General features: G+C 48.5%; 7 protein-coding genes across 7 annotated transcripts; 1 reads left to right on the top strand and 6 right to left on the bottom strand.

Moving 5' to 3' along the window:
• Positions 1 to 489: 489 nt before the first annotated feature.
• On the bottom strand, positions 490 to 2,681 carry BKA67DRAFT_647086 (major facilitator superfamily domain-containing protein; the record flags this gene model as incomplete). The annotated part of the gene is made up of 4 exons (XM_046105938.1): positions 2,141 to 2,681; positions 1,213 to 2,083; positions 649 to 1,146; positions 490 to 584 (listed from the first exon to the last, which is right to left on the bottom strand). The coding sequence occupies exons 1-4, from the start codon at positions 2,300 to 2,302 to the stop codon at positions 490 to 492; spliced, it is 1,626 nt and encodes a 541-aa protein (XP_045957391.1). The 5' UTR covers positions 2,303 to 2,681.
• Positions 2,682 to 3,220: 539 nt separating this feature from the next.
• Positions 3,221 to 4,004, bottom strand: BKA67DRAFT_625079 (uncharacterized protein; the record flags this gene model as incomplete). Its single annotated transcript, XM_046105528.1, has 1 exon — positions 3,221 to 4,004. One exon carries the CDS (start codon positions 4,002 to 4,004, stop codon positions 3,273 to 3,275), a length of 732 nt encoding a protein of 243 aa, XP_045957392.1. The 3' UTR covers positions 3,221 to 3,272.
• A 645-nt stretch (positions 4,005 to 4,649) lies between these two features.
• Positions 4,650 to 6,630, bottom strand: BKA67DRAFT_593154 (cytochrome P450; the record flags this gene model as incomplete). Its single annotated transcript, XM_046104913.1, has 7 exons — positions 4,650 to 4,815; positions 4,885 to 5,549; position 5,694; positions 5,748 to 6,053; positions 6,126 to 6,249; positions 6,333 to 6,506; positions 6,576 to 6,630. 7 exons carry the CDS (start codon positions 6,628 to 6,630, stop codon positions 4,650 to 4,652), a joined length of 1,491 nt encoding a protein of 496 aa, XP_045957393.1.
• A 524-nt stretch (positions 6,631 to 7,154) lies between these two features.
• On the bottom strand, positions 7,155 to 8,934 carry BKA67DRAFT_659758 (cytochrome P450; the record flags this gene model as incomplete). The annotated part of the gene is made up of 2 exons (XM_046107510.1): positions 7,155 to 7,862; positions 7,921 to 8,934. The coding sequence occupies 2 exons, from the start codon at positions 8,932 to 8,934 to the stop codon at positions 7,155 to 7,157; spliced, it is 1,722 nt and encodes a 573-aa protein (XP_045957394.1).
• A 1,271-nt stretch (positions 8,935 to 10,205) lies between these two features.
• Positions 10,206 to 12,695, bottom strand: BKA67DRAFT_678230 (uncharacterized protein; the record flags this gene model as incomplete). Its single annotated transcript, XM_046108848.1, has 6 exons — positions 10,206 to 10,482; positions 10,568 to 10,944; positions 10,992 to 11,392; positions 11,477 to 11,690; positions 11,747 to 11,989; positions 12,657 to 12,695. The coding sequence occupies 6 exons, from the start codon at positions 12,693 to 12,695 to the stop codon at positions 10,206 to 10,208; spliced, it is 1,551 nt and encodes a 516-aa protein (XP_045957395.1).
• Positions 12,696 to 14,319: 1,624 nt separating this feature from the next.
• On the top strand, positions 14,320 to 17,203 carry BKA67DRAFT_568636 (uncharacterized protein). Its single transcript, XM_046103042.1, has 4 exons — positions 14,320 to 14,625; positions 14,746 to 15,042; positions 15,305 to 15,447; positions 15,525 to 17,203. Exons 1-4 carry the CDS (start codon positions 14,560 to 14,562, stop codon positions 17,059 to 17,061), a joined length of 2,043 nt encoding a protein of 680 aa, XP_045957396.1. The 5' UTR covers positions 14,320 to 14,559; the 3' UTR covers positions 17,062 to 17,203.
• Positions 17,204 to 17,571: 368 nt separating this feature from the next.
• Positions 17,572 to 25,783, bottom strand: BKA67DRAFT_637287 (uncharacterized protein; the record flags this gene model as incomplete). Its single annotated transcript, XM_046105688.1, has 7 exons — positions 17,572 to 19,591; positions 19,652 to 22,536; positions 22,653 to 23,775; positions 23,812 to 25,085; positions 25,119 to 25,138; positions 25,210 to 25,681; positions 25,738 to 25,783. The coding sequence occupies 7 exons, from the start codon at positions 25,781 to 25,783 to the stop codon at positions 17,732 to 17,734; spliced, it is 7,680 nt and encodes a 2,559-aa protein (XP_045957397.1). The 3' UTR covers positions 17,572 to 17,731.
• Positions 25,784 to 25,798: the final 15 nt, after the last annotated feature.

The following is a 25,798-nucleotide window of genomic DNA, read 5'->3' on the forward strand; positions in this document are numbered from 1 at the left end:
TCTACATTTTGTTACAACCTGACAAACATGGGATATGCTCGTCGCAAGGCCTTGCGGGGCTGCCAATCGCCTCGACGGTGAGGCGTCGTCGCTGGACTCCACCTCATTGGTTGAAATTGCCTCCAAAGGTATATGTAGGCGCTCAATCGACGATGGGCTACGACTGGCTAACATTAAGCTATATTGGTGTAAGCCAGAAACAACCTCGGAGTTTGTGGAACTTTGAACATTTTTATAGGATGGAGAGCCAGCTGTATAACGTGAGATATTTGTGGATACATTGATGGCAAACTCAGGATTAATGCTTATGCATTTTTGAGGTAAATGGCGAACAGCTGATTAGTGGCATTCCAAACGACTGGAGTGTCAAAGTATCTGCTGAGGGATATCTTTCCGATAGCGATATTGCTGATTTACATGCGCTTACTGATATAGTTTTTCTAACCTGATCGTAATTACTAACGCACATGCAATCAGGGTCCTGTCCTACTACGGCTCTTTAGAGTACAATGCTTCTTCTGCCTCAACTGGTGCGTCGATGTGGTAATTGAACTCCGAAGATGGATCGAACATGAACATGGACACTAGCATCAATCATCAGCAATTTGACCAGGAGAAACTTGTAGATAAGTGAATAGACAAACTTACCCACGGCTGCAAATGAGACGAACCCAGCTGCGGTAGCCCAGACGTTATGGAAGCCTGATCTATAAGTAGCCCGAAGGGCACTGGTACCTGCTTCAACAATTTCAGGAGTCACCCCCTGGAGCGTCAAAAGTCCAGTGGTATTTTGTGCGGTGATAGCAGGTAGAACATCCGGGATAGCTGCTCGTGGCAGGCCTGCACTAACAAGTGCTTCGCCAATGTTTGTATGCAATTGGCTCAGTGCAGATTGGAAGACAGCTTGGTAAATAGCGAATCCCATCGTCCCCCCAAGAGCCCGAACGGAAAGCATGAGACAGCTGGCGATCGTGATCAAGCTCGGTGGAACACAAAGCTGAGCAGCAGTCACGAGGGTAACCATAACCATGCCGAAGGCCCAGCCAAGAAGTACGGGGAGACCCCATGTTGTCCCTCCCGACTCATCGTTTTTTGTGGCCCCCGCCATCCCCGCGAAGAATGCAACGAATATAAACAGAGCAGCAGCTGTCGCCCATCGCACCTTTTTGGTGAGCGTACAATACAGTGCCGTACCCAGTGATGCCAACATACCTGCCATAAACCCGATCGCAAGCCTCAGTGTAACGAAGAGCAAATCTTCTTCGTACAATGTACTGATTTGATAGGGAAGATAGGCATTTGCAGCAAAGAAGGCCGTTCCTTCGCCGAAAACACAAATAAGGCAGATGGGATACATTCGGTTCTGGAAAAGACCATGGTGGAAGAGGCCATCCGGCTTCCTCCATTCGTACAAACCCATGACTGCAGCAAGAACTATGCTTAGAGCAAAAAGAGCCGACACGTGCGGGTCACTCCATGGATAAGGATTCTGGGACCAGTTGAGGGCAACGCAAAAAAGCACTAGGCTTCCAGCGAGTAGAAAAAATCCAACCCAGTCAAGCCGTGCTAACTTCGCTCGAAACCCAGTAACTTCGAACTGCTGTTTCGTTGGGGGCGGGTGATATGCAACCACACAGAGGATTGTGCACAACAGGAACAAACCAGCTGTAATGTAATAAAAGTTCCTGAACCCATCGGCCTTTCCATTCCGACCCAAAGCTCCAGAGAGTATTAGTCCCAAGACAAGGCCTACTTCGGTCGAAACGAGCGCGGCAGCTTGACCCCATGAACGCCATCGCCGAGGAATGACTTCACTGGCAACAGCATGTATCAAGCCTTGCGCACCAAAGGGGAGACCGATGATGCAAAACCCCGCAATTATCATGGTCATATCTTTCGCGCGAGCCACAATGAGGCTTCCGGCTATGCCTACTAGGTTGAGAGTAATCAAGAATGGCTTACGGCCCCAGTAGTCAGCACATTGCGAGATGATGGGGCCAAGAACAACGCAAAAGATCACCAGAGTTCCGGTGGTCCATGCGGTGTCAGTGCTGTGGAATTGTTCCCCAATAGCTTGAGCTTGCTGAAAAAATTAGAAGCCTTATTAGTGAATTGGTAAGGTTGATTTGGCGGAACTCACAGCTCCAGCCCCGGTGATTGCAAAATTCTGAGCAACGAAGCCAACGCAGACGGCAAAGACCGCAATGTAAGTCTTTAGATGCACGTGTGGCTCCAATATTTCATCTTCTCCAGCCGTTCTGGGCTCTTTCTCTGAGTCTGATTTGGGTTGTTGAGTTGACATTGTCTTGATTCCTTGATATTACCTTAGGATGGTACCACAAGGAATGACTTGAAATCCTACGAGACATGCTAACGTTCATGTACTCCGTATCGAGTTGAAAGTTGTCAATATTTCCTGGCAGATTGAAAAGCGGGACCGATTATATGATGTGATATTCTAGACTTGGTTTCGAAGCAGCCTCGTACTTCCGCCGGGCTCCTCCCCAAGAGAGGAAAAATAGCTCAAGGCGCTGCAGTCTGGGTCAGACTCAGTCTGGACTCAGCTTTTTTTTCTTCTTCTTAATTTCAAAGCCGGGTACGGATCTGCAAAGCTAGAGATCGTGCCAGCCCGGTGACTGCTTCGAAGTCTCCGACCAACTTGCTTATCAATTCATAAGAACGGGGCAAAGTTAGTACATTATCTATCGGCCGTCATTTTTCGGCCGTTAGTGGAAGACGGACCAATCACAGTTTCCGCAACGGCATCAGACCAAACAGAACAAGGTTTTCAAAGCCAAGGCAACGTTCATTAAAAGTGATGACAAACTCGCGAACATGTGCACGACTTTGTTATTGTAGAGACTATGACCAATTTATCAGTTTGAGTCCGGCCAGTCTGTCAGGGGCCGGACCCCACCTTTTGTGCTAAAAGTTAGTGCGAAGGTGTAATCCACAGAAGCGAGCAATCCTGAAGAGTATACTGGAACGTACTTATCAGTAAGTGCATGGTTGAGTATATCTCTTATGTAATGCGCTTACATGCGTGCCATGTTATAGCCTGAGAGAAAATATTCCATAAACCACGGAATCTGATGTTCAGCTCTCATCAAAGATAAGATAGAATGATCTGCTTTTGAATTTGGATGTGAACTTTGTAATTTGTTACGACGAATCATGCTAGCAGCTCCCACGAGAATATCTAGGTACTAGTTGAGCAATACTTGCAATGCACCGCGATCTCTCTCACCCCCAACACCAATCTCATAACTCCCTTACCAAGCCAAATCACCATCTCTATTTGAGAAAGTCGCGGTCGGACCGCCCTTGTCTAAGGCAGCCAGTTCCACAATACGCTGTGCACCAATATAGGGTGGCTGGCCGTACTCGACTCCTGGGCCAAGGTTAGTGGCAACTAGGCCCGGACAGACGATATTGACGCGACCACCGAAACCATCCAGGATACGGGCATAGTTTAACGCCATCATATTTAGAGCAGCCTTACTGGCGTCGTACGCCCTATAGTCAATATCGTAAAATGGTGTATCTCGGACTTTGGCCTGTGCAAGCGAACCCATGATCGAAGATACAAAAACCACGCGCGGCAGTATTGATTTGCGAAGCAACGGCAAGATGGCCTCGGTCAGACATGCCGTGCCAAAAACATTTGTGTTAAACGTTTTGGCGTACAAGTCGCGAGTCTCCGGTTTAGGTTCAGACCTATCTAAGAGGATGCCAGCGTTATTGACCAGAACGTCCAAGCGACCGAATTGTTTCTGAATGATTGCAGCAGCCTCCGCAATGGAATCGTCAGAACTAAGGTCAAGCTGCACGCTTGACGCAGAAAGGCCGTCTGCCTGGAAAGTGGCTGCAATCTTGGCACCAGCCTCTGCATTGCGCGAGCCAATGATCACATGGTGCCCATGCTCTTTGGCAAGTCGGGTGGCTATTGCGAGCCCGAGGCCTTGGTTAGCACCTGAGATGAGGGTGTAGTTGAAGTCTGACATGGATCGATCCATGGTAGGGCTCAAAACTAAGTGGGTCTTTAGTTCGTGCGGTTTTGATATCGTTCGAGGTTAAATATGATGTCAGGTTGGATTTGTAGTGAGACAATGGCAAGCATACATCTATTCCAATTATGCGTGCCAGGCTCTCTGCAGTCGAAGTAGATAGATATGTCTCTTTTTCCCTGACTCCTGCGTTAATGTCATCGACTAGATTAAAACTCAATAGCGGGGTTCAAATATGTATTAGGGGAATGGTGTTCAGACTGCGCTTAATCGGCCGAGATTCAGCGGCGATTTGTATTGCTGTGGTCCTAAGGCCGGTTCATTTTAGCGATACAGCACAACTGGACTCATTAGGATTATGAGGCCGCCGTTGCAACACCGGTACACCTGTTTGGCAAGAGCGGTTATAGGTACAGTCATACATAAAGTAGATATCCATTAGTCAGTGCCAATCAATTTTAGATGACGCAACGTGCGTACTTGACTCTATTTTTATGTCATTTGATGTAATCAATATCCTACTAACTTAGTATCTGAGTGATACACACATTAACCAGGGTCATGAGCATCCTTCCGTTCGTGATCGACTCATTGCCCCAACCACTAGGCAATTCATACTGGATAGATATTTTTCTTCCAGCCTCACACAATAACGGCTCTGATGCCTTTAGTTTCTGCTTTTGGAATTGGGTTGAACATATCATGGTCATAGCTTATATCTTCTTGTGTGGTTTCGTACAGCTTTAACCTAGGAAAAACACGAATCACCAAAGCTGTGAGTGCAAGATATATTTCACAAAATGCCAAGCTAGAGGTTCAAAATGAGCGGCGTATTCATAGTGGAAGGTTGTATCGGGCCGTTTGAGGTAGTGCTTACTTCTGTCCGAGACAAACCCTGCTGCCCTTTGAGAAAATAATGAGGTTTTGCTCCAGCTTTCTATTTCGCTGCTGCTTCTCGTCCAACCATCTCTGAGGGTCGAACTTCTCCGAGTCCGGGAAATAGTTTTCGTCGTGGTGAGAAATCAAAGTGGACATGCCGATAGCAAAGCCTTTGGGTATCACGTAGGTAACTGTGATTGGTTTCCGGTTATCTTGTGGTTGCCATTCGCCGTTGTATACCAAGTCCTCATTGGGGGCAATTCTTGCTGTGCGAGCCGAAACGCCGTATGATAATCGCAGCCCCTCCCATATGATAGCACTCAAATAGGGAAGCTTCTCAAGTGTTGACCATTGCGGCAGGTGGTCCCCACCATCATAGACCTCACTAAGCTCATTGTGTAATCGCTCCAGAAGATTAGGCTGTGTGAGGAGATGGAACGTTATAACGGTCAAAGCCCAACTGACAGTGTCTGTCGCTGCTCCTATCAGCGCTGTAGCTTCGCTCGACAAGCGGGCAACCGTTTTTTCATCTTCCGGCAGACTGGATTGGAGCAAGGATCCAAATATTGTCACGTCATCTTGAACCCCTGCCTCCGTTTCGGCCTTAGTTTTCTTTATTATATTAGGCACGTCAACCTTGTCAAGCACAATAAACTTAGTAATCTTTTTCGGTTAAGTACTGTGGTAGTCAAACTCACCGTGGTATATCGAATCATCAATGCCATTTCCTCAGATAAGCGCTTAGTGATCCTACCGCTTTTCAGTACTGTCGTCCTCCGGGGATCGTGGTTGGGATGAAAGACCTACGCTGAAGCCCTGATGTATAAGTCTGTCAGGATGGGAAAGAAACGAAACATGTACATGGGTTTCAATATCGACTTCGCAGGACCTCGAATGTTTGGCTCCCACGAATCTTGGTGTAGGAAGCCAAAACTTTCGCCGAAGGCGTAGTCGGTAATCATATCGGCACTGTAACAACCATATGCAGTCGTGATATCAAAAGGCGTCTTTCCAACTGCTAAGATCTTGTTGCATAGAAGCTGAACATTCGTATGAACCTTTGGCTCCAGTTTTGTCACTTTCTCTCGTGCGAACAACTTTGCCAGTGCATTCCGTCGGATTCGGTGCTTCTCATAATCTGCAGTGGAAAATACTGCATGAGCTATACTAAAACACAGTCAGCCATTCGCACTTGCTAAGCAAGCGCCGATAGGTCGCCGAGGCATTAGGGTTTCCTACGTTGCAGTACCCCTAACCTGGTGGATAGGCTTATCGCGCCTTCTATTCGCTGGAGAGTATATCTCATTGGCGAATAGTATATCGTTGCAGTGCACTTCGTTTGGACTGATGCGAATGATGGGACCTATAAAGCGTATGAGAAAGTAGTGAGTTTACTGTCATGAATCACCTTATCCGTACGAAATGATTATCAGAGGTGAAGCGTACCATAAATGCCATGCCACTGCTTGATCTTGGTGGTATACTTGCCGAATTTTATGGCATCATAATAGAACTCAGGAAGGTAGGTAGCTGCTGCCAGTCTGGGACCTGGTATCTTGCTCAGTGGATGAAACGGAGAAATATTCCAAGCAGTCTTTATGATCTCGTAGACCAGCCATGCTATGGGAATGGTATAAATATGCCAGAAGTCGAATATGTTAATTAGAACGTTAGGTGAAGGCATCCAACCGACGGCCGCTTGGTGAAGCGTCATGTTGGATGTGTCCGTTGCGGCCGTTGACATGGTGTTACATGAATCGCTAATAATCACTATGGTTGATGATATAAAGCGTTGATCGTAGTCTGACTTAGGCGTTGTCAGCTCAATATTTCCACATCACTAAATAAGCTGGCTGTTTGGCTAGGAAGTGTAAATCTAGTCTCTTTTATCTGGAATGTAGTCGGCCGCTGCAGTAAGGCCTAGGCATTCACTAAGTTAGACCGCCTCTCAACCGAGAATCTACGGCCGTCTCGCAGTTCACTATTACCCTGCCCGCTTAGGTATCGGTGGCAACATATTGTATTGCATGATATCCATTGGACAAGGTGTCGCACACTGAGCAAGAGAGACCATTTTTCTTAGGTGAGAGTCCAGATTTAAAACCTCTTCCATTTTCAAAATTAATCCTGCTTCACATTTTTAATATCTAGCACGTAATAAGAAAATGCTCAGCAGCCCAATGTGATAGTAAAAATGTGAATCGCAACTCAAAATGTGTGTCATTCAGAACGAAGTTGTCAATTCGAGTCAATGCCTAACTCAACCCATCAATCATTTTTCTCTATCTGAGCTTCTTTCAACCTGATATAACAAACGTGCGGTACGCGTGCGATACCTTCATGAGCACCGTAGCTGTTCAGAGCTTGAGGCACCTTTAGTAGCTCATAATTCCAAATCAACAGAGCTATCACAGTCCTGAGCTCTAGGTGGGCCAACCTCCGGCCCCAACATGCACGCGGTCCCAGGCCAAAGACAAGCTGCGGCCCAGCCGCTCCATCGAAGTCGACATTTCCATCCCCTGAATCGACGAGCCAGCGATCAGGTTGGAAAATTGTCAAGTCTTGAGTATCGTCCCACTTGTCCCTCAATTTAGCTGTGCGTGAAGTTTCAGTTCGCTTAGAACTATCGACAGGCAGAGATGGCGCCAAGTATCCTGGTCCGTTAGAAACCATAAAGACCTCAGTGCCGCGAGGAATTGGGTACCCGAGGATCTGTGTATCTCGTAGTGCGTGTCGGGTAACAGTGAAGGCGTTCAGGCGGTTCATCTCCTCAATACAAGCCTCAAGATAAGGAATCTTGGCACTTCGAAGTTCCTGGAAGCTTGGAGACCGAGTTTCCTCGACAGCGCTAGGAAATTTACCGCGCAGGATAGTCCTAAGCTTTATTTGAACGTCGGGATAGTCAACAAGGTATTTTATCAGCCACAACATTGCACCACTTGTAGTGTGGTGACCCGCAACAATGTCTCCAAATATCTCATTATCATGTATGTTAGCGTTCATTCTCACTTCGGAGTTGGCAGTATGATCCTACCTCGTCGGCTATAATGTGACTATGGAAGTCTGGCTCTTGGCCATGTTTTTCTGCTCTTGCCGCTTCTCTCATTAACATGTGCTCGACAGCTGACTTCACGCGGCCACTGCGGTAGTTGTCGATAGCTTTCCGTACCTGTTCCTTGAGTACTTGATTTTTCTGGGCAAAAACCTTCTTGTACCAGGACTGCTTGCTCCACCACCAAAAGCTCAACTTTGGAAACCATGATACAGTTGCTCTTTCCATGATCTTAGGCGTTTCGTATATTGACCAGAGAAATCCGTCCAGCTCAAACTTGGGAAAATCTACAGCCTTGTCAAGGTCACCATCTCCTATGTCGGAAGGCTCAATATGTCTTAAAAGATCGATTTGCGGGCCAAGGGTCGTTTCTGTCCAATTTTCTCCAAAGGCAAACCTTAGCATAGAATCAACCGCGGTATATTCGATGTCGGCACTGACACTGAATGGCCTTCCATTGGCCAATTTCATTTTCATCCCAAGGAGCTCTACAAGCTCCAGACCCATGTCATGGATGGCTGGACCCGCGAAGTTGTTCAGGAAGCTGGACGTCATGAGATCTTGCACAAGTTGCCTGTTTGATTTGAAAGCATCGCCTGTTTGGAATAGGCCATGGAAGTCTCCCAGACAGGCCATTCCATCCGATATGAACTTTGACTTGTCGAACTCCCTGCGCCGCATTAAGATATCCCGTGATTCGCGAAAGTCCGCAACGAGAATCCACGGCTTTGCAAATGGGCGAATGAACACTTGACACACTGGCGAGTTCATTTTCTCTACTTGTTTGGCGCACCAAACGCCAAACTCGCCCGTAGCACTAACTTCACGGAGCATGTCCGGCGCATCGCCTAGCAATCTCTTGGCAGCATCCGGGTTGTAGGGTATTCCACGGATGGGCGTTGGAAGGAGACATCGATATAACGCATAGAGAGCAATGGCTGATAAGCTAATGGCAAGATTTAAAACCAGAGACCATTGAGTGTAGTAAACTGACATGGTTCTTGTTGTTGTCTGACGTTAGATAGAAGCTGGCCAAATGTACAAGCAAATTCCAGTAGTAAAACGTTCCCAGCTACGATGGTTTCTATTACCTTGCACTTCACGTCGAACTTAATGGAGCATCTCGCGAGCTCGGTGCCGAGGCCAAATGATCGGCTTTAAACCAGGGTACCGCTGCCGTAGTTGTTTTCCATAATCGACATCGAGATATGAAATCAAGCTGCCCAGTGAGACAGATGGCTACATAGTGCCACCGTCAGTGAACGGCTCAATCGGTCTCTGCATGAGCTTTCGTCCGATGTTTCATCGGCCGAGTTTTCTAGGTCCTTGAAGCTTCGGCCCAACCTGAGACCCCACGATTCTATCGGTCGAGATATTCTGACTGCCGTCAGGGTTTTTTGAGTGGTCACCTGACCAGGGACGTGCAGAGTGCTGGTTCCGCCATCGGATTTTCTATCCACCAAATCAATACTTTGTGAGATCATCTCACACATACCCTGGCCTTACCATCACGGCCGGGCGGCCAGGCAGAGCTGGTGTGTGGGGACACCGCTTTCGGTATTCCCTAAAATCCCAAGCCGGATCATTGCCCAACCCCACCCTCGACCCCTTCTCCTGCTCGTCATCCCAGCCCCTCGGTCAGATCCGCCCTTCATGCATATTAGCAGAATAGGTGGCAACGAATTTGCATCCCTGTCAAGTATCGCCAAGCCAGCTAGACCTGTTATGGTAGATAGAACGCTGTTTCATCATTATCCATCCACGACCAGCTGAGGTATCGAACTTGACAAACTCGCCCTTTTCTAACCTCTAAAAGGCTCGGTTACGCTCTATTTATTCAGACATTATTTGCTCTGTAACACGGTATTAAAATGAATAGCGCTATTAATGTTAATATTATATGGTTATAGGCATTTTAATCTCTATTAGGTTAGTTAATTTAATGATACTTGGCGGGGATGCAATTATTCCCCCTACATGCTTATATGCATGCACACCCAGGATTTCTTTCTCATGTTAGATCTTACAGATACTGTAGGGGCATAAGTGATATGACTGGTTAACAACTAAAAACGGTCGGTCTACAAGGATTGGTAAGAATATCTAGGAAGCAAGAAGAGTGATGAATAAATACAGGTGAAGACTATTGATAAACACAATTATGCTATAAGTATGATTTTAATGAGTGAAAAATGGCGCCGTTCCTACATAAACAGAACTGGGCCACCAATTACCAGCTTAGAGGCTCATCAAAATAGGCATTGCTCTCAAACCCTTGGAGACATGCCATTGGGGACTATAGGCATGTAGAATCGGAAACGGTTGTCAGGGTCATACTGTGATTTAAGCGATCGGAGTTTCTCCAGTCGCCAAGCCTCGTAACCGTATGTGGACTCGAGCGACTCGTCGCCGAGGCCATAATTGACGTATGTTGAAGGTTTTCGGCCCGGCTGACCGGCATTCCAGAGGTCGCGAACTTCTGCAGCCCATTTCTTTGTTGGTTCTGTCAAATTCGATCCCTCTGCGATCGTCGTGTCAAAAAACCTAATAAGAGATCTCACGTTAGCAACCCACACGTGAGAAAACATACAGAGTATGCTTGAACAAGTCAGAGTGAGGGTGTATGTACATCAGTAGGTAGTCATCACGGAGCGGGAAAGCAGTCGAGGCTGGGTCAACGTCTCGGACAGCCTTGATTGAATAACCTTCGTGAACAACATGACCTCCTTTGAGGCCTGGATATTGTGCCACCTTCGCGTTGAACAGGTCGAGGATCTGACGCTCTGCTGTGATATTATATACCTGCAGTCCTGCAGTAGCCACTATGTGGGATTGATTGTGCGCGCATAGCGGACCATCCAAGCCCGTCCCGCTCACATCGGAGATGTTGGGATACGGAAGAGTACCGTTCTCTGCCGATGCGAAACCAATATCATTGAACGGCTGCAGGAGCTCCTCCGCATCTGCGGCAGGCCCGGCATAGGCGAATACCCAATAAATGCTGGCCTGTGCCAAGTCAGACGATGTCACGCGCGTGCAGGACTCTCGCTTACCTCTGTGTCACTGACAGTCGTGTCCCACCAGAAGCCGCCGTAATTACTGGCCATCTCTACGGGGATAGTGCCGTTATTGTGTAGTTTGTTTAGCTCCTTAAATACAATCTCAAGCTTATCTCCTGAAAAGCGGTAAAACTTATAATACCATGATTCCACTGGATTCGGGTGAATTTTGAGTTCGAAACTGGTGACAATACCCAAGTTGTGGCCTGCGCCTTTCATGGCCCAGAACAAGTCGTTGTGGCTCTCGTTGTTGACCTTGATTTCTGTGCCGTTGGCTAGGACAAGGTTGAACGACACAAAGTTGTCGGAGACCAGACCGTAGAAGCCTTCCCAACGCCCATGGCCTCCACCTAGACCAGCGCCCAACAAACCTACACAGTCGCAAGCGCCAGTCGCTGAACAAACTCATCAACCATCATCCAACATTTATCACTTCTGGCGAAATTGAAGCGAAGAAAAAAAGGCAGTCAGGCACTTACTTGCAACGTAGCCGTTGTCATAAAGGTATTTTGTCACTTCTCCGTCGTATGTTCCACCTTGGAGCAAAGCAGTCTGTCCATCAGGTTGAATCGTTACGTTTGTGAGTGCCGTCATATCTATCTGCATGCCCGAAAGGGTTCCAGCCCAAGCGTTAAGATCATGTCCTCTGTTGACTGCCAAGAAGTCGATACTGTTCTGGTTGGCATACTGAACCTAAGTCACAGATCTGTAAGGTCGTTCGCTAAGTGACAAACAGATAGAGAACGTACAATAGAAGAGACGTCGGACTCCTTTCCTGGCCTCACAATAATCTGAATGTCCGGCACCGCATAGGTACTATACCTATCGGTAGCATTTGGATACTGGGAGCTTGAGGGACCAAAGATGAGAGTACTGTTGGACAAGACGCTTCCAAGTTCTTTCTGGACTTGTTCAACTGAAAGATCGCGCCGAGTAACTGGAGTATGATGGAAGTAGTAAGGCACAGATGCTCCAGTAGCAAGAGGAAATAGCTCAAGGCAGAGCGCCACAATGGGGAAGAAAAAGATCATGGTCACGATGTGGTGAGTCAGCTACGATATGCGAGTGGCTATGGCTTGAAACATCACCATAGCCGTCGGTAATGATCCACGAATTTATACCCAGGCTATCAAATATCAAAACAAAGCATGCACAGACTATATCGGGCTTAAACAGCTTAGAGCCCTCCGGCCGAAGAGAGTCATGGGTGTTAGCATCGGCCACAGCGCAAGAGGCGTCAATTCGCCCGTAGTTGCTCGTTACGACACAAGACAGGATCATGGTCTATGAGAGTGCTAAGTGCCAAATCACACTTCACCAATCATAACAGAACCGCATCGGCGGAACCGAGTCAGAGGAATCGAATCAGCACATGTTGTATTCACAGTCAGACGTGGCGTCGAACAGAATCCACCAAGGCTAGGTTACGGGCCTTGCAAAATCCTTCAGCTGATTAACCGAGGATGAAGGTTGCGCGTCCGAACCAACGAGAAGGCCCCGAAACTTTGACTCCATTCGCTGAGACCACTCCTTCATGACCTCACTTCAGTTCGGTTCAGAATTTTATAATACCCGATAGATCCAAAGTCCAAGTTCCCAAGTAGTAGTTTGCTCTACACTGCTACCACACTCCGGGCGGAGGAGAACTTATCATCGCACAATTTCTAAACATGTTTCCACGGGCCAATTTGACCCCATCTATCAGCGACATAGAAGCATTCTGAGACCTCAAGTCCGGTACGATATTTTATGACGTTCCACCAAGCATATTCACATGACACAGGGAGCCAATTCGGCATGATGTCCGATGTTTGTCTTGATAGGGTCGTGCAACTAAAATACGCGGTTTGGGACCGTTCGAGGCTTCAGAATTTAAGTCTTATTCTGCCAAAGTAGTGTATATACGGTGTCCTGAGGCTATGGGCGAATTTAGTTCTGGCTGCGAGAGCTTCCGAGATTTACATTCCTGGAACGAGGTGCACTTGCACTACGAAGCGCCTATGTGGCTGAGGCTTGGCAATCACATAATGACAAGAACCTCCGAGTCTCAATCCAGACAAGGTAGCCTCAGAAGGAACAAGTACAATATCAATTCATATTTTGTGATTAAAAGATAAGATTGGGTGCTACCGCTCTTGTTAACAAGACTGGGATATGTCGACAGGGACCATCGAGCACAAACTACACATTTGTAACATATTTTGGCGAGGCTGTAATTCGAGTTTGGAAATAACGACGACAAACAAGTGTGGCTTTAATGCAATTGAAGGAGATGCAGTCTGATAAAGCCTCTCGATTCGTTTGACACTACCTTTCGATCCGGGTCGATGCATTTAATCTCATTCAGGAAAGCAGGCATTCTTTTACCGGGACCGAACATTCGATTGCCACCTCTTGTTAGAATTTTGGCAAGTAAGCCTTAAGGCAGCTGCTTCCTTCTCGTATGGCCTTATGCATCCCCGTCGGACCGGATCACGTTGTACTGTAATATTTCCAATAAATATCCCTTGTATACAAATGAATTTAACTGCACTTTTTAGTAGTTATAATACTAGAATACATTTCTTTATAAACAAGTTGAAATCAAAGCGTTTGAAGATATAATTGCTCTAATAATAATGTTTAGCAAGCGACTATGTATTTTAATACTACTGCTATCAAAAAGGTGATATTTAGGTCATCCGATTGGTCATACTGATATTGCGGGCTTCGGGTCGAAGGGATTGGAAAGTGTAGTGATATAAGCGGCGTGGGGTAACGTAATATGCTGACGAGGAGCTCTCCCTTACGGAAAAAACGTGGCGATCACGAATTATAATAGGGTGGAACAAAAGGGGGTGAAACATTCTTCGGTTTTTCTTATATAATATGATTTGCTCTGCGCCAGATTCTTTCCACGGAAAGCTTGCAAAACCGGGCAAAAGTTTCTAGCTCCCACCGAAAGTGTTTCATTGACGCTTATATTTTCTAGATCCGCTTGGTGATGGTACCACCGATCCAGACCCCCTCCCCACCATAAACCCCCCACACCTGCAGCTCACGGTCATTACATGGGCCAGGTACACCGAATTGATTCGACAAGTAAGACGGTGCCCAAAGCACCCTTATCACCGACTTGTATCAAGAGGGAGTGTCTAATTGATACCAGTCACCTGAGGTTGCGCTCGTGTAGACCGCATGCTGACATGCATTCAAACTATCATGTTATTTCCCAACTATCACGAAGAATCTACATATGAATATGCTGGATAAACATCGAGCCCCTGCCCGGAGCATCATGTTGTTGCCCAGTAGTACGTCGAAGCCCACATAGCAGGCTGCCAATGGGCTCATTCCCGGGGCAATGCCGTTCGATGGTGTAGGACTCGCGTTGGCCTTGGCCTTAGTCTAGTCTAGTTAGCCGTTAAACGGCAGATCCCGCTGCGTCTTATGTTTTATATTTTCTGTTTTATGTTTTATATTTCAACATATAGTGACGGCAAGGCGCCTTCCTCCATTGAGTCGCACAAACAACCTCATTACTGGCACCACCGCTTAAATTTGTACCACCCACTGAGAGACAATGCAGAGCATGCGCAGAAAACGCCTCATTTCATCTTGTATTCCCTGCTACACGCGCAAGCAAAAGGTTAGTGCACCCTTAGCCTGAGGGTCTCCTCCACCTTGTCCCCCAGTCCCTCTCTTTGCCATCGTGATATTGCGACGACTGCTGATTCAAGCCCCGCTGTCCGGGGCAATCGCTATCTAGTGCAATCGCGAATACCCTTGCAATCACTGCACCAAACGCCGCCGGCCCGATGAATGCACCTTTTACCCTTCACCAGCCTACCAGAGCGCCGCCGAGCCCGAAACGCGACTAGTTGATACTGCAGATACTCACGACGAGAAGACCCGGGACGAGATCGTCGTTAGCGGCCCGTCCAGCTCGTCCGCCGGCTCGGACGGCAAAACCGCGACCCCGCCCGCTCAAGGGGCTTCGTCGCTGGCCGAACGCTTTGGCTACTGCGAGGATAGCAACTCGAACACGTTGGCACTGATTCGAAAGGTAGGTCCGACAACATCTTTATGTCAAGCGAGGATTGAGGGGAGCATACGTAGCGATGAAGCTGCAAAGCTAGAGCCGAGCGCCGGCGAAACACACTGCATACCGGTAGTCTAGCGGCCAGTTTCCCCATTGCCTCTTTTTATTTTTGTTTTTTGATTGTTCTCTTCATTAGTCCTGTCCGCGTCGGACGGTAACAATAATCGTTACTAGACTAGCATAAGCTTGCTTCTTTCTCCTCGAGCGCTTTATTAACCGTCCACAGTTAGGGCTAGATGAAGAGATAGACCATGATGCCGTACCCATAACGGGTGAGGCCGTCGAGCGGGTGAAGAGGCTAATGAAGAGATTGCCTGACCGCTCGATTCTGGATTTCTTGATCCAGCACTTCTTGGCCGAGGTCGATTGGTAAGTGCAGTCCTCTACTCCCTCGCAGCTCTCGACAACGTCGCACAAGCCCGTATTGATGGGTGCTGAGCATGAAGTTTTTCTGATAGGATCGATCGTTTGATATACCCACCGTGGCTTTTAGCGCAGTACAAGCAATGGTGGACCAAGGAACAACTGGAATACGTGGTTGACATTGACTTTGTGATTCTTGTGCTGAGGATTTGCTCTTACGCGTCCCAATTTCTCCCCTCGCCGAATTATACTGCAGACAGAATTCGTGGTATACCATTGTCCGATATACGCAGCACCTGTGACGGTATCGCGTACGAGCTTGTTGCTATTAGCAACCTGCTTGATGGCTCAGGCTCCTTGCTTCGCGTGCAGTATTATGCCTTCCTTGGACTCGGGTTTCAAAGCGAGGGGAAGACCAAGAGCTTCTGGCAGGCGTTGAGCTGCGCTATCCGAATAGCGCAGAGTGCTGGCATGCACAAAGAGTCCCCCGTGAAGACTCACCGTATGGATGAGCTGGAGAAAGAGATGCGACGCAGGACATTCTGTAATCTATATGTGTGGGATAGCCTCTTGTCGAGGCAACTTGACCGCGTGCCTTTCCTTCCCGATGGATTAAGTGAGGGAACCTGGCCAAAAATGCGACTCATGTCCCACATCGGGGATGGCACCGTGGAACTCGATGCCGATGCGCTCGAGAGTTTCGCCGAGCGTCTTTTCCAAGCGCGTCTTGCGGCCTTCTGGGATCAATTCGGCCTGCAGATCCCGGAGTACGACATGATGATGGCTGAAGAACGATATGATCAGTTTTGCAAAGAATTTCTGCCCACCCTGCCGCCATCATTCGCTCTATACCCCAATAAAACGTGGGATAAGTGCGCCGCTAAACTCCCTCTGCAGAGGCAGCTTCTACGAATCTCCATTTTCGAGTCTCTTTGCTGGAATTTCCGACCGGTAGTCCTGAGTGAGCCTGGTGCTATGGAGTCTCTACCGACTTATAAACGAGTGCTGCTATGTACACAGCGAAAAGTCCTGGCTGCGGCGGCACTTCATGTTTTGGACGCGGTCGCCTCCCTGCACGTCATGCTTGGAGGAAGCCACACGCGCTTCATTGGCCTCATCTACCCCTCATTCGAAGCGGCCGTGCTTCTGGTGTGCCTGTGCGTAGATCCGCACTTTCCAAACGATCCTGACGGCCGTCCCCTACCTGCTCTGAAAGGCGTCGACCCCAAGACGGATCCTCTTCGGGCCAGTATGGCTGCCGTGACTCGGGAAGGGTGCCTGCGGGCAATAAATGATGCCCTCGATAGATTGAACATGCTCGCAGAGATTAGTAGTATGGCTGAAGTTGGTGCCCATACGTTAGTTCAGCTGCTTGGCAAACTCGCATCAACAGGCGTGATCGATCGACAACCAGACGTAACCTCCAGCTTACTTCAGACTTCCACACTGAGCAATCAACAAATGAATGAATGGTCGTCTCTAGAGCTGACGGAACCAGGATGGGTGGGCCCAGGCCAATTGGACGAACTTTTATCAGCTATCATGTCCCAGCAATCCCAGAACCAGGATTGGGAAGCCCTTGTGGACGGTTTTGTCGAGACTCAGTCTGGTGATAAGTAGGTGCATCATTGCACTGGAACTTTAGGTGGGATTTGTGCGGGATGTTGTTTCGACTCTACGTTTTTCAGTCCACTAGACTTGCCAAAATAATAGATAGAATCTCTACCTATACTACAATAATAGTGTAAATACTACTTTCCGGTGAAGTTAATAGGCTTCATGCGCCCAAAAGCTATGGCTTGTTAAAGGTACCCGTTGCTCATTGCCTTGTGTAGGCGATGGCAGTATTCGTAGCGCGGTCTTACCCCTGCTCTTGTCACTTTCAGCTCCTGTACAGGCCAAGTTCCATTCTTGCCCGGAACCCATAAGCCTTTAGAAAGCGTTGATATCTATAATGACTCTCATGCCACGGAGGTGAGGATAACGAAGAATACGATTCTATTTCCGGATATTCTGCTGCTACTTCTGTTATTTCGACTTTGATCCATGATAAACTCGGAATGCGTCAAGTCAACGTTAGAAAGCACGTAGTCACGGGGTGAGTGTAAGCCTGTTACATATAGGATATGTGGTCAAGTGTCAATTTTTAATAAGTAAGCCAAGTACAAATTCATATATCCCAGCTTTCTCGCATTGGCTATTTTGTTCACTATGGCAGACTAAGTTACATGTGATCTCTTGTGTTCTCACGCCTGCTCCACAAGACCCTGGCTTGTTCGTTGATTCCCATTCATGTTTGCTTATGGGCCAGCGCCATATCGACAATGCTTTCGGCCAAGGCGTGAATAGTCGTATCCGGATCTAGTAGGGCGACCATATTGAGTTCTACGCCGAGAGCCTGATTGAACCATCTTCGCAGCTCGGCTGCAACTAGACTGTCAACACCGTGATTAGCCACCGACTTAGCCGGATTTAAGCTTTCGACGTCGATGAACAACACGTTGGCCACGGCCTGCATAACGGCCCCCTCTATGAATGACACGGTTTGGGTGCGCTCTCCTAATCCACCTTGTGCGATGGCTGCATCGAACTCGCGATGCAGACGTTCCATGGCCGCCCGAGGGCTTTCCTCCTCCGAATCGCGCGTCGTGTTGGACAACGACTGTCGCTTGGCATCCGAAACAGCGCGCACGATGTGAGACAATCTTCCGTCCTCAGCCCAATACGGACTCGCCAGTATGGCTGCCTCTACTCCGGACACCACATGGTCGCTCGGTGCAGGTGATATAGTGGAAGGTTCCACGCCTGTAACGATATTGATTGTAGAGAAGGGATCTTGTCCTCGGCCCAGTCGTTCCCGCTGCTTATATGAGGGCGGGGAAACGTTCTGTTTCAAGAATGCTGGCTCAATTAACCCGAGGAACTGCTTCTCGCTCAATACGATTGTACCCGCCACATGCAGATTCGAGCCTAGTTTTGAAGTCTCATTTTCCACGTCAGCGACCAGGACAGACGAGAATGTCGACGCAGGCAAACCAAGATGCCAGCGATGGCGTGCGAACGCTTCTAAGAAGTGGTCACCGGCTGCATTCGCTCCATGCGGTGTCGGAGAAGTCGTAGCCAGTACGAAGAAATCTAGGTTCGAGTCAAGTGTTGCTTCATGCAAGTTCTTCGTTCCTGCCACCTTGGTGGCTAGACTTTGGCGCCAAGCCGAGAGCGAAACATTGTCGATTGTTGGGATTTGAAGATTTGGCCCAGCCAAATGCACAACACCCTTGACTGGACGCTCTTGGGAAGCTTGGGGAATCTTGTGCAGGATCTCATCTCTGTCGCTTATGTCGCACTGGACGACCTGCAGTGAAATACCACGAGTTGCTAGTCTTGCGAGGAGTTTATCGTCCTCAGTATTGCTCGAAATATCACGAGTGGATAAGAGAACTATGTGCCTCGCCCCATGCTCTCCCATCCAGCGGACCAGTGCCCGTACTGGGCCATCGAAATTACCTGCTATCAAGTAGGAAGCCTCAGAATTGAATCGAATTGTCGGCGTAGCTGAAGCTGCTTTTGAAAAAGCGTTGGCATCATTGAAGGTTACAAGCAACTTCCCCGGTTGCATATCCTTGATGACATCTCCTATTATCTGGCAAGACGCCAGATCAGTTATGTCTATACTTGTAACCGCATGAATGGGTTCAATGAATCCATCACGGTAGTAACCATCGACTGTATCCATGATTTCATTGCAGAGCTGCGGGTTACTACCGAGAAGAACCAATGGATCTACCAAAGAGAAGTTGACATTCTTCTGGAACAGCTCCGATGTGAAAGCTCCTCGGGATTCTCCCGGGTTCGCCGGACCAACCTTGATGAGATATCCCAATGGGGCTAGTACCTTGAGCGCCGCACAGAGATCTTTGTCTTGCGTTGCCGTGGTGAGAACCACGTCAAAACCACGCTGTAAGACTTTTCCTCCCGCTTGTTGGAGATCGAGAGATGAAAGGACTTGTGACGGTGGTAAGCCTAGCATCTCCACATGTGAATCTGCCTGCTCAGGTGTATCAAAAACAACCCAAACATCGGCTCCCTTAGCTTTAGCGATCCGGATTCCTGCCAGTCCAACCTCGTTAGTGGGCGACAGAAATAACACAGTCTGTCCCCTCCTCAGTCGTGCGATGTGGTCAAATATGTAAACAGCTGCCGTTTAGGGTACAAGGATGCTAGCCATTTGCACAAGATCATCACACGCGCTCATTTTGCGCGCCAGGGAGGCGGGAACTCGCGAGTAATTCCCAATGTAACCTATCCCAAGTCCATAGACACGATCACCAGCCTCAAAACCAATCACGCTCGCACCTACCGCTGTTACAACTCCACTGTACTCAGAAGAGGGATGGAATGCATCAGACCGGCCTGTCAAGGAGTCTGATTGTGTCCAGCTAAGGCCGGAGGCCGCAATTTTGACCTCGATGTCATTCTCTGGTATGACTTGCCACATTTCCTTGTCAGTCTCTAGCGTCAAGGGAAGATAGCCTGGAGCTTGAAACACTGCTCGTACAGCATCTTCACTGCTGCAGCGAAAATCACCTGACGCGACCACCGTATGTCTGGGGCTGTTCTCTGGGCGCAAGCTCATGTCGGTCACATATCGACTCACCCACAGGCAACCATCTTGCCAAACAAACTCGCGATCCTCAGGTCCAGGGCCACCTTCATTTATTTTGCTCAACGAGAGCTGCTGATCAACGATAGAGCGAGCAAGGTCTTCTAATTCATCCGTGTCGACAGCAAATCCATCAGCATCTATGTCAATTGATGCGAACTTGCCCGAAGAGCCTTCAGCCCTAAGAGCTTGCAACAATCCGGGAATCATTGCAGCGTGTGGATTGTGACCGCTCACCATACCACAACTCGTAAGGACGACTAGACTTACGGTATTTTGTGCTAAATATTGGAGAGTTTGGAAATATCTCTCGCCAGTACTGTAAGAAAGTCGCTTCTCGTCCAGGAGGACTATCACATGTGACTTTGGCGGGATGAGAGTCGATGCATCGTCGAATGATGCCGTGTGGAAGGAATATCCGCGTTTGTCGATCTCTTCAGAAATTCGTCCCACTAAAGCCGTGGAGGCACCCGGACAGTTGAGTATCTGGATATGAAGAGCGGGCTTCCCCTGGTGGGTCGACTCGGATGGTCTAAGCAGCGTCGAAAGCATCGCAGACGTAGTATTGTGCGGGCTAGGAAAATCATCCAACACTATATCGAGACCCGAAAAGCCTGCTTTTCGCAATTCTGAGTCCCACCTTTCCAGGCCCATGAAAGGGGCATCTACTCGTCCATCGGGAATTCCAAACCAGTATCCTGTGAACGTACCCACCACTATACCATGCACTGTAAAATTGCGGTTGGATTCGACTAGAAGCAACTGGCCACCTGGCTTTAGCATCTTTCGTACATTTGCTAACGTATTGGCCATGCTGATAGTGGCGTGCAGAACTTGAGATGCGATGATAAGGTCGTAAACAGGTTCAAAACCTTGCTTTACTGGATCAACTTCAACATCCAATACGGCGTAGTTAAAATCTTGAAAGTCAGTCATTGAATCCCGTGCAGACGACAAGAAGCCTGGAGACACGTCGGTGAAAGTGTAGTCATGATAGTTCTTGGTGCCATTCGGTCCACTGAGGGCCTTCACGGCTATCCGCGTTGCGCCACCTGTTCCACCGCCAATCTCCAAAATGCGAAGGTTCGGGTTGGAATGGCCCAATCCTTCCAAGACTCTAGAAAGTTGTGGGTATACGCTTGTCATTAAAAGTCCAGTCTGATATAACGGTGTCAGCAGGTCGTTTTGAATAAGAATATCGATTCCAGTTTTTCGCTCGTATAGGATATCCGCCATTTCCTCATGCAGAAGTTTGATGATCTTGACCTCTGTGACATTCGGGGCTTGGTGAATGAGTTGATTGATTCTTTGGAGGAGTTCGTCATTCGAAAGGCCCCTTGCCTCTCGAATCGGCTCAGATTGATCTTTCTCTCCCATGCGCTTGATCCATGCGAGAAAGTGACCCACTTCACCTGAAGGCTTCGGCCCATCTCTACCTTGGGCATACTTTCTATAGATGTCGTAGACGACCATGTGCGCCAACCTGTTTGTGGTGCCCCAAAGTGGTGCTATCTCGACGTTCTCTTGTGGGGGCGGGAACATATTACGGCTTTGTCGATTGTTCATATAACGAAAGGAGGGCTTCCAGACGAGTCGTGCCAATGAGCCACCGACAACGCCATCTGTTGAGCTTGGCTGAGCGCTGATGAAACTCGCGAAACGGAGGTTCTCTACACTCATAACGATCTTACCACTCTGACTTAGTAATTGTAAATCAACGCAGTCTGAACCTCGTAGCCCATGACGCTTTGCGTAACCAACGACAGTATTACTTTCCTCACAAATACCGTTCTTGAGGTAAATCTGTGGAATTTGGACAGCAGCAAACGCGCTACCGGTTTGCTCAATCTGACCTCCGCGACAGGTAAGGAAACCGAGTTGGAAAGCACCTTCGAAGGCTGTCGGATGTAGCGGATAGCTAGATTCGTACCCTTTAGCATTGTCAGCTGCTGCAATCAGATCCAGCTGACCGACAGCCAAATTCAGATCTTGATCCACCATGACTTTGGAAACAGATTGAAAACTTTTGCCATAATTGAGCCCAAGAGCTGAGAGCTTTCTGTACCAGGCGGAGGTATTGGCGGCTTGTAAGACAGCATCGGCCATGTCTATTTTATCTGTGTAGACCGTGGCCTCCGATACTTCAACTTTTATTAGCCCAGTGCAATGTTCCGTCCATTCCTCTGTGTCTCGGTTTACTGAGCTGATGGAAAAAGTAGCCCATTCCGGTGATGTTGCGTCCGTTGCTCCGGCTGTCTCCATGCTTGTCAAGACCTCGAGACCGTAGTCATCTTGCGGGATTTTCATGCTCGCCTTTATACGAACATTCGAAAGGGTATAACCTGTGATCTTCACTGGCCCCGGAAAGCTACTGTAGACCTGGGATACGGCTTCTACAGCCATGGTAATGTATCCAGCAGAGGGCAAGACGGTATCTATTAGCGTTTGGAGTCAGTGTCATTCCCCAATTTCCAACTGTAAACCAGGGGCAACCCTGTAGTCGGGAGTAATAGAGACCTCAAAAATAAAAGAATGGGAAATAAGCTCTCACCTGATAACAAGCTGTAATCACTTAGCCATGCCAAATCCTTGAGACGCAATATGTTACGCCATTGAGGTCTCAGCTTTGCGTTACCCACGACTTTGGAGCCTAGTAGGTCATGTCTTGGAACGGTTCGAAACCGGTACTCCTTACTCTGCCTACTCTCATGGTAGATGACTGGACCATATGCATACTGGTACTGGGGAAGGTCGATGGCAGTGCAACCGCGCTGCATACCCTTTGAATGTAAGTCATCGACGGAGTTGACGGCCGCTAAGTTTATTTCTGGATAATTGAGACAGAACAATTGCCCGGCGAGTTGGAGCATGGAAACTCGACCATCTTCTTGTCGCTTCAATGTCGAGACGTAGCTTATCGACTTCCCGTGGCCTTGGGCTATTTGAGCCAGTGGGCTCTTCAAAGCAGGATGAGGTCCAACTTCAAGGAAAGCATGGACTTGTTTAGACCCTTCTAATGATAATAGGATTGAGACCGCTTCATAGAAACGTACAGGGGACTCGAGATTCGTTCTCCAGTAGGAACTCCATTCCACGGCTGTGAGGTAGGGGGGAATTTTGCCTGGGGCAACTGACGAAATCCATGGGACGCGGTCATAACACTGTTGTCTATTGACCAAACCTCTATTTTCGATATGTTTGAGCCCATTGGAGAGTACCTGATCATAGTCGCAACCAATTATGTTCATGTGATGTGAGTGGTACGCATTACCCCCTGTCTTGAGAACCCGGTTGAACACTCCATCTGCCGTTGGGGCTTCGGAGATCTTCTTGATGGCTTCCGCGTCTCCAGATATTGTGACACTATCTTGAGAGTTTATTGCAGCCACATTAACCTGCCGTCCCCAGTCACCAAGGTACTTGAAGGAAACCTCGTCTGGGCCTAGGCCAACAGCCAGCATGGCACCGTTCTCCTTATTTCTGGATACTGCTTGGCCGCGAAAGTAGGCTGCTACGATGGCCTCTGCAGCGGTTATGTAGCCAGAGGCATAAGCAGCTGCCATCTCGCCAGACGAGTGCCCCGCCACACTTGACGGCCGGACTGACCACGAAGCCAAAAGATCTACGAGACCAATTTGCGCCGCAGTACATACGGTTTGCGAAACCTCTGCGGTCTATATTAATCCTGAGTCACATTTTCCGGAGAGAACGTCGGCCAGTGTCCAGGATGGTGGTGTTTGCAGTGCTTCGAGGACATGATCTAAGCGCTTTATAGTAGTGCGAAATACTCGGTATTCGAATAGACTAGCACCCATCGCATGCCACTGAGCTCCTTGGCCTGTGAATATGAAAGCGAGTTTGGAGGATTGAGCAGGGCTTCTCCAGACCTTGCCATCATGAAGCAAGCCTTGTGCAGCGCTGCTTTTGTCCACGATACGAAATGACCGATGAGAGAGCTTGGAGCGTTTATCTCCCAACGTGTACGCGACATCTGCCAAAGAAAACCTGTCTATGGTCTTAGACAGGGCTTCAATATTCATCTGCAGCGATGCTTCGTTGTGTGCGGAGAAGGGCAAAAGTACAAGTTGACGAGTAGCTGCAGTGGCTGCACCCGTCACTTTTATGGTGATAGTGTGATTAGCAGCATTCGCGTTTGTGCTCCTACTTTCTTCTGAAGTGATACCGTTGCTTGAATTGCCATTAGCTTGGCCTGGCCGTACCCCAGGCTTCACGTAGTCGGGAATCACACTGTGGACATGGTCCAAGATGCAGTGTCCGTTCGAGCCGCCATAACCAAACGAGTTGATGCTTGCCCTTCGTAACTTGCCATTTGGCCAACTTGTCGCATCTGTCACAATTTTGACATTGGCTCCTTCAAAATCGATCGCTGGATTTGGCGTTTCAATATCGAATATTGGGGGAATGATGCCGTTTTCGAGAGAGAGAACTACCTTCATAATTGACGCAAGGGCACTCGCACCCTCGCTGTGGCCGACGTTGGTTTTGACAGATCCCACCAGCATAGGCTCTCCATGGGGCTTCTCAGACGCAAAGACGCGTCCAACAGCTGCAACCTCGAGTGGATCCCCCACGGAAGTGCCAGTACCATGGCACTCGAAGTAACTCGTATCAGAATAAGGCAGACCCCCTGCATTCCGATACGCCTCGCGGATGACGGCTTCCTGGCCGGCGACGCTAGGTCTCGATATGCCTCCGGTTCGGCCGTTGGCATTGATAGCAGTGCCCCTGATAACCGCACGGATTGGCGATTCATCAGCAACAGCTGAAGATATCCTCTTCAAATATAAAGCACAAAAGCCTTCTCCTCGAGCATATCCATCAGCACGAGAATCGAAGGTATGGCATCTCGATGTGGCCGAGAGCGCACCCATTTTGTCTAGTGCCATTTGTACGCCTGGATCACCGATCCAATTTGACGAAGCCACAATGGCCGAGTCGCAGTCACCCGCACGTATAGCGTTGACTGCAAGGTGGAGGGCATACATAGACGATGAACAAGCGGTATCAACTGTAAGACTAATCTCCGAACCAGTTATTAGCATACAAATCGTATCACTGAACACTAAAAACTGAGAAAATAATGTTACCTTGGTCCTTTGAGGTTAAAAACGTAGCTTATTCGGTTGGCCAAAATACTTGTGCCTGCCCCTGAGAATGCATACGGCCTGGGATTATCCCAATCCCGTTGCTGTATCATCCAGTGATCCACAGAAAAATTGCCAACAAAGACTCCAGTACGCGTTCCTGAGATGCTTTCCCAGGACTCTCCAGCATTCTCGATGGCCTCATATGCCACCTCAAGCAGCTTTCGCTGCCCGGGATCGAGCGTCTCTACCTCGAGAGCTGTCATTCCAAAGAAGGTATAATCAAAGAGCCGTGCATCACCTTCTGTCAGAAATGCACTCCGCATGGCCATTGTTCCCGGACGATCTGTGTTAGGATGGTAAAATCCTTCGGCAGAGTAACGAGGTTTATCGAACTCCTGCAAGCCGTCATACCGTTCCATCAGAAAATCCCATAGTTCTGGCGAGTTGGAAACACCGCCTGGCCAACGACAGCCTAATGTTACGCTTCAATATCATTCACATGCCTATTTGCAGAAATGGAGAACTTACCCATTCCGACAATGGCGACGGGCTCGTGTTGGTTTGCAGCGGCCATTTTTCTTATTATTTA

Source organism: Truncatella angustata (assembly GCF_020726525.1).
Source record: "Truncatella angustata strain MPI-SDFR-AT-0073 chromosome Unknown BKA67scaffold_5, whole genome shotgun sequence".
Classification (NCBI taxonomy): Eukaryota; Fungi; Ascomycota; class Sordariomycetes; order Amphisphaeriales; family Sporocadaceae; genus Truncatella; species Truncatella angustata.

Excerpts from the sequence above, each read along its gene's own strand:
- BKA67DRAFT_568636 (XM_046103042.1), top strand. The coding sequence starts at position 14,560 with ATGCAGAGCATGCGCAGAAAACGCCTCATTTCATCTTGTATTCCCTGC. Across the intron at positions 15,043-15,304 it reads CGTTGGCACTGATTCGAAAG|TTAGGGCTAGATGAAGAGAT; the intron begins GTAGGTCCGACA and ends AACCGTCCACAG. Across the intron at positions 15,448-15,524 it reads TTCTTGGCCGAGGTCGATTG|TTTTTCTGATAGGATCGATC; the intron begins GTAAGTGCAGTC and ends CTGAGCATGAAG.